This window comes from Sinocyclocheilus grahami, unplaced genomic scaffold, assembly GCF_001515645.1.
Source record: "Sinocyclocheilus grahami isolate Dianchi unplaced genomic scaffold, SAMN03320097.WGS_v1.1 scaffold387.1, whole genome shotgun sequence".
Classification (NCBI taxonomy): Eukaryota; Metazoa; Chordata; class Actinopteri; order Cypriniformes; family Cyprinidae; genus Sinocyclocheilus; species Sinocyclocheilus grahami.
The window spans coordinates 87542-97556 of record NW_015505566.1 but is presented as its reverse complement, the minus strand read 5'-3'; the positions used below and the strand labels follow the sequence as shown (position 1 = coordinate 97556).

Here is a 10015-nt window from a genome sequence, read left to right as displayed (position 1 = left end):
TGCACTTACTAGGCATCAACTTGGAATAGTATGTCTGTTCGTTTCATGCAAATTCATGGCATTGTTTTTCTTGTGATTATTAGAAGCAGAATGGGTTTACTATATTTTCCTTTATTTATTGTCATCAGAGATTCTCAAATAAAATCCACTTTACCAATCTATAACAGTCTGGTTTTTTTATTATTATCAGCCTGATCATTTATTGTAGCTGGGGTTATTATCAGTAATATTAAATATAGCAGTCATATCAAATGTATACCTTTTAATTTTTTTGGCGACCCCTGGTGGTTGTTTTTATTGTTAGTCGCCAGAAACCATCAGTAAGTTCATTGCACTTTGGTTGTCGTTACATTTTTATTGATTTATTTAGTCATTTATCAGACGCTTTTGTCCAAAGCGACTTGCAAACGAGGGCATTTTAAAGTTATACAGTCTCTTACAAAACAAACCGGCGATATTCGGTTATTTTTGTGCATTCTCATTACAAATGAAACCCATCAGTCAAAACGTGACTCGCTGTTACACAAGGACCATTTTATAACGCGATTTCAGTTTATTCAAACGCGAACACGAGTGCGTGTCCCTCTTCGGCTGCCGTACGCGGATTAAAGCGTCAAAGCGACAAAAACATTAAGTGCAACAGAGCAAGTATGCCGCATAATTCCAGCACCAGACTACAGACAGAAGTGCGTATTCTCTGACAACACAAAGGACCTTCCCGGTGAGCTTGTGTAACGTGTGTCTGAGCGAAGAGGCGCGTAAAGGACGCACAGGCCCGGAGAGTGTGTGGTGATGGAGTCGTGGGTGAGATTCAGCGCGCGGAGTCAAGCCAAAGAGCGCGTGTTCAGGTACACAAACACTCACTCACTCACTCACTCACTCAGTGCAGTGCATGCTCACTAGTTAGTTTCCGTGACAGCATGAGGTTTGCAGCCTGTTTAGAGACTCGGGAGTGCTGCACTGGAAGTTGTGCTCATTGATACCGTTTTTGTTTTCAGCTACTTTACAATTAGTAGTATTAAGAACAGTATCAATCACGTTTTAGGCCATAGTTAGTATTTATTAAAGTGCCTCTGAGTACCATGTGAATATTGTTTATGGGTATGAAACCCAGTCAGTACCATGCCAAAATTAACATCATAAATACTTCACTATGTGTACTCCTATTATAAGGGATGCTCTGGTTATTAAAGCAAGGTTTACTGGGAGAGAACCAGCATGTGTTTAAGTAACCAGGCGTTTGAGTGCTGCTGATGTCACTTGCTATAGTGTGTTTTTGTGGGTTGATGCAACAATATTACAGCTTTTTCTGTATTTCTGATCAAGTAACATTGCCTTGATGAGCAGAAGAGACTTCTTTATAAAACATTATAAATCGTGCTGATCCCAAACTGTTGAACGGCTGTGTAAGTGTTCTGATGCTTATTGGAGCCGTGTAATGTGACTGCTGGTTTTCATTGATTGATTGTGTTTGAGCAGGGCTGCCCAGTACGCCTGCACACTGCTGGGTTACACGCTGCAGAAAGGAGGAGCGAGAGCCGAGCTGCTGGACACCATCAAACAGCTGGAAGCTCACATGAGCCTGGCCAGAAAATGTACGTTTAGGATCTCCAGCTGAAGTCAGTGGTCAGGAGAATCAGGGTTGGGCTCTACAAACTCCCTTTTGATTTATGCGTTACAGTTTGAGTTAACAGGATGCTGAACTGGGAATGGCAGGAGAGGAATTTACTGAATTGCAATTTAAAGCAGAGCGATCGTACGTTTTCAGAAGAGAAAGTCCAACGCAGGTTTTGCAGAAACATATAAGTAGTAATATAACTAAACCTCAGAGACCGAGCGTAGCAGAATTGCAACATATGCACACAGCAGTTAAACAATACTTGCTTTTCACTGAAAGTGGGTAAAAATTCTGTATAGCAGCAGCTGACACTTTAACATTTATCTTTTATATTATAAGTTCCAATGGGAAAAAATTGCATTATATTTTTGCATTATATATAAATCTATATGTCTGGTGATGGCTTGCATGCCCTTAAAGGAACACTCCACTATTTTTGAAAATGGGCTCATTTTCCAGCTCCTCTAGAGTTAAACAGTCGAGTTTTACCGTTTTTGAATCCATTCAGTCGATCTCCGGGTCTGGCGGTAGCACTTTTAGCTGTAGCTTAGCATAGATCATTGAATCTGATTAGACCGTTAGCATCTCGCTCAAAAAGGACCAAAGAGTTTCTATATTTTTCCTATTTAAAACTGGACTCTTCTGTAGTTACATCGTGTACTAAGACCGACGGAAAATGAAAAGTTGTGATGTTCTAGGCCGATATGGCTAGGAACTATACATAGCAAATACATAGCTTGAGTCTCTGAGGGTTAATTTAGACTGATTGTATCTCTTATTACTAATGTTAATTAGTGACGTGGTTCCATTAAGTGACTCCTGATGCCTAATCTCTTTACAGTCCCAGGATGTGTGTATGTTGCCGTCCCCGCTCCGTGTTTGATTGATTGAGTCTGTCTGTGTGTGTTTTGTGTCAGTGATGCGGTTGGGGAACTCGGCTGAAGCTCTGGAAGCAGCCAAACGCACCGTGCATCTGTCAGACTGTGTGCTGCGGCTCTGCATCACTGTGGCCCATTTGAACAGAGCCATGTATTTTGCCTGTGATAACGTACTGTGGGCCGGCAAAACGGGACTGCTGCCCGAACTGGACCAAAACAAATGGAGCCAGAGGTCGTTTAGGTGAGTTCTAGATTCATTTGTTTTCTTTGCAGAAGTCAACAGATTTTACTAATAGACTTGCCAATCTTTGTGTAAAAATAACATCATAATGCTGCCATCTTCCTGAAGTCATTATTATTTTATCTGTAATTCGGCTCTGAATCTCAGGTGAAAGTTATCATTTCGACTCTGTAATTTACTCCGTAAATACACATCTTTGACATTTAATATTTTGGCTAATATACAGTATATATTACTGTATATTATAGATATAGATATATTTGGTATTTTAATATTGAGATACTATAGTGATATTTTTATTAATATCACTATAATATTATTAATATTTATATATTTGTTAATATTTAATTTTATATTTTCTGTTTTCAGTTTTAGTAATTTTGTTGTCATTTTTGTTAGCTTTAGTTTGTTTATATATATATATATATATATGTGTATGTCTATATAGTTTTACATTTTTATTTCAGTTTTAGCTATTTTAGTACAAGTTAAACTAAATGAAAACGAGAAATGCTTAAGGTCAAATAAAAAAACGAAACAAAAACAAAAAACATTTGTTACTTAATTTTTCTTTAAATAAAATAATCTTTAACTGAAAAAATTTTTTTTTCAGTTAATTTTACAAAATGAAATTATGATTAACGAAGATATTTTTTAATGGCTTTAGTTTTAGTTAACTATAATAATCCATATACATTTCTATATTTTTATTTAATTTGATTTTGCGGGTGAAAATTTGATTTAATTCTGTGCATGAATTCGCATCACCCATCAAAAATGACCCTGGAATTTCTTTGTATTTTTGTATGTATCAAAATGATTTACTAACAATATATGGAGATGGTTGCATTTCTTTTTAATATTTTGAGCACAGCATGAAATTCACAATTTAATAACCCGACTTTCTCTCACTTCCTGTAAACAGATACTACTTGTTCGCACTCATCCTCAATCTAACCCGAGACGCGTATGAAATCCGTCTGCTGATGGAGAGAGAGTCCCGCAGCAGTTCAGCTAAAAGCTTTACCTCCAGTCCGTTTCCCCTCACGCCGAGCCCAGAGAACGGAGGAGAGTTCCCTCTGACCCCGTCGCCCTCCTCAGTGCTGTCTCCTCTGCCGCCCCTCCCCATGATCTCAGCCAGACTCAACAAGCAGTTCCAGCTCCTGATCACGGTGCTGCACAACAACCCTCCGCTGCTCCTGGACCTGCTGAAGAACCTGTGTGACGTCTTCATCCCGCTGGACCGGCTGGGCCTGTACCCCACGGGCTCGGGCTTTGTGGGGGCCTGCGGCCTCACGTCCTCTATCCTGTCCATCCTCACTATAGTTCACCCCTGGCTCAAACTCAAGCCCTGAGTCACAGGGCGAGAACTACCTGTCCTGTGGCTTTATTTCTGAAGAGAACCTCTCTTCAGCTTGTGTAGATAGTGGAAAGGAGAATGTTTGTCCGTCATTCCAGTTTAATTTACCTGACCTGATCTGATTAAAAACAAACAAAAAGCCCTGTTTAACAGTAATTTCAGTCTGTAGGCCTTAATAGGCCTATCTCTTATTATGTTGTATTCTAGGCTCATTTTGAGGAAAAAGTATGTGCTTTCTGCAAATGTAATTTTTTATAATTTTTTTAAGTCTGAAAATGTCCTAGTCTGGCCACATTTTAAGTTATTCCTCTCATGTTACCCCATATAATGCTGTAGTTTTCAGAATGGGGGTGTTCAAGTGCTCTTGCAATTCAGCACAGAACTACTTGTAAACTTACTTTCATAATCATAATTTTCTCCTGATGGTGAATCCCTTTAAGAAATGCCAGGGTTACATTTCACCCCAAAATCAATGGAATATCTCCATAAATGAAATCTAATACAACAAATATGTGACCTTTACAAATGTACATTACAATTTAAATAATTGTATTTTAGTAATAATAATAATATAGCTTTACAAGATTCAAAATGTCACAGCAAAAATATATATATATACACACACATATGTATGTATTTTTGTGTGTGTGTGTGTGTATATATATATATATATATATATGTATGTATGTGTTTTTTTTTTCTTCCATAAGCTGTATCTTAAACTATAGATTTTTATTGAACATAAAGCATTTTTTTTTGTCAAATTTGCTAATCAAACAATATTGTACAGGGATACTGTTTAGTTCTGATTACTGTTAAAATTTGATCCTTTATTCAATAGATATTTTTAAATCTATATCTATGTTTGAAGCTGTTTCTTGTTTTTCTGGAGTTGTGAACTTCTGTAATTTGTTACTAAACTCATTTCAAAACTAGTACTTTACATTTTTTTCCGTGATTAATAAATTACCAACCAAAAAGGTTTTGCGAAACGATTAAGAAGTGATATATGCTATCAACTGATATTTGCTTAATTTATCTCATAACTGAATCAAAACTACATCATTGACCGTGCTATAATGCAGATTTTTTTTTAAATGTATGTATACATGACCTATAGAGTTTTATGTAACATAACCATATTTTGAAACTTATTGAATGTTAATGCTATGCATCACTGGGGTTACAGAAGGGTGACATAATGGAGCTGTGAATCTAACTTTTGAAATAAATAATGCCTTGAATTTTATTCTCTACTCTGATTTTTCCTCATATACCATGTGCATTAATTAGGAGTTCACTCATTTTATACAACGTCAGCAAATTAGAAACTTCTTGAACTTTGTCAAGAATCAAGGCTATTATTTGCAGCCTCCCAATGATTCATCTGTTCTGTTCTGGTGTGGAATCACTCATGTGTGTGCAGTCGTCTTGCTGTGCTGCATCTCACCATGAGAGGGAAACACAACTCTACATTTACTTATCATCTTTCTGTTGAGGTGACCAGATTTCTAAAATAAAATCCTAGCTCAGTGTATATAATTAATAAATATATATAATAAAATATAATTTAAATCTCACTTATTATCTATGAATTAAAAATGAGGGACAATATGTTTTTGTTTTTAATTGTTGTGGGTTCCATATAATACCATAATAATAATATAATGATATTTGCAAACTGACCCTAGCTTTAGGTTAATACAATTCACCAAAAATAACTATGAAAAACGAGAATACTTTTTGTATGCGAAGAAAACAAAAATAACGACTTTATTCAACAATTCTTCTCCTCTGTCTCTCTCCACATCACCGTAGCGCCGTGGAGAATATCTGCTTAACACAAGCAGCGTATGCTATTCTGTGTCAGCCGTGCCACAAGGATGCACTGTTTTTATTCAAATCAAAGCGTAAATACACGTAGAAAACGTATCCTTGTGTTGCGGCTGACACAGAAGTGCGTATGCTGTGTTCAAGTCCTCCTGGGACGTTACGAGTTGACAAGTCGTAATTACGACGTCAGGTGCGTTCAAGTTAGTTTAGTCGGCACAAGATGGCGGTGCACCTTCTTTTAATAAATTACAAGAAAATACAACAGGGTCTGATAACTCTGCTTATAGAAAATGAAGAGCAAAGAATTCGCATCAGGTGTGTTTTGCGTTTTTAATAATAAAAAAAAGTAATTTATGAAGCCAATTTAATCTGTATCGCATAAAAACTTGTTATTAATTGTTATATTACAATCCTGCCACATTCAAAAAGCTTATTTTTTGTAAATAAAAAGCCTGACAATGTCACTGCTTAATACCTATAAGTATTGTGATTTATGTTTTACTTTGATAGTTTAGTTGTCCTATAAAGATTGCCAATTTAAACAAAAAATTTACCTTCAACTACAGACGTTGCATCCATCGATTCCGCCATGTTTCTCATTTGACACGCCCCCAACTCGGAAACTAGGGGCTTAAAGAAAATTTAGAGTTTCCCACTCGTAATAACGACTTGTTGTGGCGTTCATGTGCGTTCAACTCGTAAATACGATCTATCCGACATGACTTGAATGCACCAGTATGCTGCTTGCGTTCAGCGGATATTCTCCAAAATGGTGCTATGGTTATGTGGAGAGAGACAGAGGAGACAAATTATTGAATAAAGTAGATATTTTTGTTTTCTTCGTGTACAAAAAGTATTCTCGTCGCTTCATAACATCACGGTTGAACCACTGATGGCAGATGGACTATCCTGACGATGTCTTTCATACTTTTCTGGACCTTGACAGTGCTATTTACTTGGCAGTCTATGGGACAGTCACAAGCCTCCCGGTTTTCATACAAAATATCTTAAATTGTGTTCCGAAGACGAACGAAGCTTTTACATGTGGGTAAGTGATTAATGACAAAATGTTCATTTTGGGGTGGAGTAACCCTTTAAGATAGATAACGATGGCTGCATTTGAATTTGCATACTTCCCCACTATATAGAAGGTGAAAAACAGAATGTGACAAAAGAAGTGTCCAAATTCACAGTACTAATAAAAGAGTAGGCCAAAAGTACTTGGATGACCTACTACTTCCGGCATGAAGTGTGCATGCGATGCAAAGCCACTGGAAGGCAAGCCTGCATTCATAAATTCATAAATTGCAAAACACTGTCCTGAACGAAGGTTATTAAGTAATTAAAAGTAAAAAAAAAGAAAGGATTTAGAAAAACATACTAATGCATTTAAGAATTATATGCTTATGCATGGACCCTGTGGTTATTTGTACTGTATGTGTTTAATAGCACAGATTGAGAGCACACAGTCTCCTGCTGTGAATGAGCTGCGGTGGGGGTCTATCCTCCTCCTACTCTCTCATTACAGTTACATCACATCACACTGATTCAGACTCTCTGTGTCACTCCCACATGGGTGCATTTGTTTGCATTACCCCCAACCCTATCTCTTCTCTTGGTCAGGATCAAAATCACTTTTAATTATCCAGTACATGTTTGGTAGTAGAGTGTTTGCGATATTGGACAACTGATTCTCAAGAGAGGCCACTGTTGGAGTAATAATAGGAAATGCTGTAGTTACACGTGCCTGTTGGGCTTTGTATTAATCTCGAATGTTTTCAGTAGGAAGTGAATGACATAAATGATGAGCAGAATGGGAATGGGTCACCCACCGCAGAGGCTTTCTCAACTCTCTCTCGCTCTCTTTATATCTCATTCAACATCCCTTCTTACCAAGCAACTCTCTTTTTACTGGAACATAAACTTCTTTATTAGGCTCCCAAAATGTAGTAGTCATGGAGATATTAAATGGCTTTGTGACAATGGGGTCCAGGGCTGAGATCAGTACTTTTCAGTGTGGTCTCAGACGTTTGGACTCCACCAACAAAGATCTGGACACACACGGTGCTGCAGACAGTAACATTATACCAGGACCCATGCCACTTTTGAAAGAGATAGAGAGAGGATGAGTAATGTTTTCATGAGTCTGTGCCAAGCTGAGCTTAAAACTGTGTTAATAGACAACTGATTGTCTCTGAACTCCTTACATAAGCTCAAGTTTGAGCTCCAGACCAATCACATCATTGCATACCTAAAAAATACAGACTACTGACTGTTGCAAACTGAAATGAAAAATATGTTTTTGACAGTAATTGAAATAAAATAGCACAGACTTCAAGCTACAAACTTTTTAAAAATTAATAATAATCTTTTAACCATCCATTATTCCAACCAAGCAAAATTGTGACCGTGGACCACAAAACCAGTCATAAGGGTCAATTTTTTGAAATTGAGATTTATACATCTGAAAGCTGAATAAATAATCTTTCCGTTGATCTATGGTTTGTTAGGATCGGACAATATTTAGCCGAGATACTCTATTTGAAAATCTGGAATATTGAGAAAATCACCTTTAAAGTTGTCCAAATGAAGTTCTTAGCAATGCATATTACTAATCAAAAATTAAGTTTTGATATATTTACAGTAGGACATTTACAAAATATCTTCATGGAACATCTTTACTTAATATCCTAATGATTTTTGGCATAAAAGAAAAATCTATAATTTTGACCCATACAATGTATTTTTGGCTATTGCTACAAATATACCCCAGCGACTTAAGACTGCTTTTGTGCTCCAGGGCCACAATTGATTTGTTTACCCCAAGCTAAAGAATAATAATGTGCATTTGATCAGATATAACTGCAGTACAAGATTATGAGATGCATTATTTGAATGCTTGGCCAAAGAAATGTGTAATTAATCTAGATTTAAACAGAGAGAGTGTCTCTGAACCCCGGACATTATCAGGAAGGCTATTCCAGAGTTTGGGAGCCAAATGTGAAAAAGCTCTACCTCCTTTAGTGGACTTTGCTATCCTAGTGTAGCAGAATATTTTCTAATAATATTACCAAGGGGCAACCTGTATACTGAAAATAGCAGAGGACCTAGGACAGATCCTTGTGGCACTCCATACTTTACTGGTGACTCCCCGTTTAAATAAACAAAGTGGTAGCAACTGGACAAGTGGATCTAAACCATCTTAAAGCCTGCCCTTGAATACCTGTATACTTTTGTAATCGATCTATGAGTGTATATGTGTATATATATATATATAATATTCTAATTTCTGTTAAACTATTTGTGGGAAAGTGTGGGAACATTAAATATTGTTTAACTACATTTTTCCTGTCCTTCCCATTAGTAAAACCTACTAGAGATCTTTTAGATACACTTCCCCATCACACACTGTACATTGTACTATAAGGTCATATTATCTATCCTTTCTGAACAATAATCCACCCTGAGGTCTGTGGTTTATCTTTTGTGGACAGCTGATTCATACAGAAAGTTTTTCATTGTATGAATCATGTGTCTTTATTATGCACAAAATCCTATCAGATGTGTGCGGGGATTAGGATCGGCCCTCATGTCCTGTGCTGCCATATGAACCGGATACGAGCTGCGGGGCTTATGGGATACGGGAGGAGAGGAGAGGCACAGCTCGCGGTTGACATTCTGTCATCATCTCAATGCAGAAGATAACAGCGCTGTGGCTTTAGCAGGACAGCATTGTGCAAAACTCTGAATGACAAAGGGAGCGTGAGGTGAAGTGCATAGACATGAATCCCTGCCACATTCAGCCTATCTAGATACAGACACAGTATCAACATCTTGGAAAGGTCAACATGTCATGTTTATGGTTTGTATAACGTAGTTTGTGCAGTTAATATACATAAGGTTGTGTATGAGGTACACTACCATTCAAAAGTTTGGGGTCAGTAAGATTTTCTTTTTCTTTTTTTTTACAAAGAAATTTAAAATGTATATTCAGTGGCAATGTATTAAAGTGACAGTAAATACATTTATAAAGTTTTAAAAGTTTTCGCTTTCAAATAAACACTGTTCCCTGAAGCATTTATTCA

The 10015-nt window shown here is 37.0% G+C and overlaps 1 protein-coding gene across 1 annotated transcript; it reads left to right on the top strand.

The window, feature by feature from the left end:
- The first annotated feature begins 578 nt into the window (after positions 1-578).
- On the top strand, positions 579-4714 carry pex11b (peroxisomal biogenesis factor 11 beta). Its single transcript, XM_016231309.1, has 4 exons — positions 579-848; positions 1480-1595; positions 2536-2737; positions 3663-4714. Exons 1-4 carry the CDS (start codon positions 793-795, stop codon positions 4090-4092), a joined length of 804 nt encoding a protein of 267 aa, XP_016086795.1. The 5' UTR covers positions 579-792; the 3' UTR covers positions 4093-4714.
- The last annotated feature ends 5301 nt before the right edge of the window (positions 4715-10015 follow it).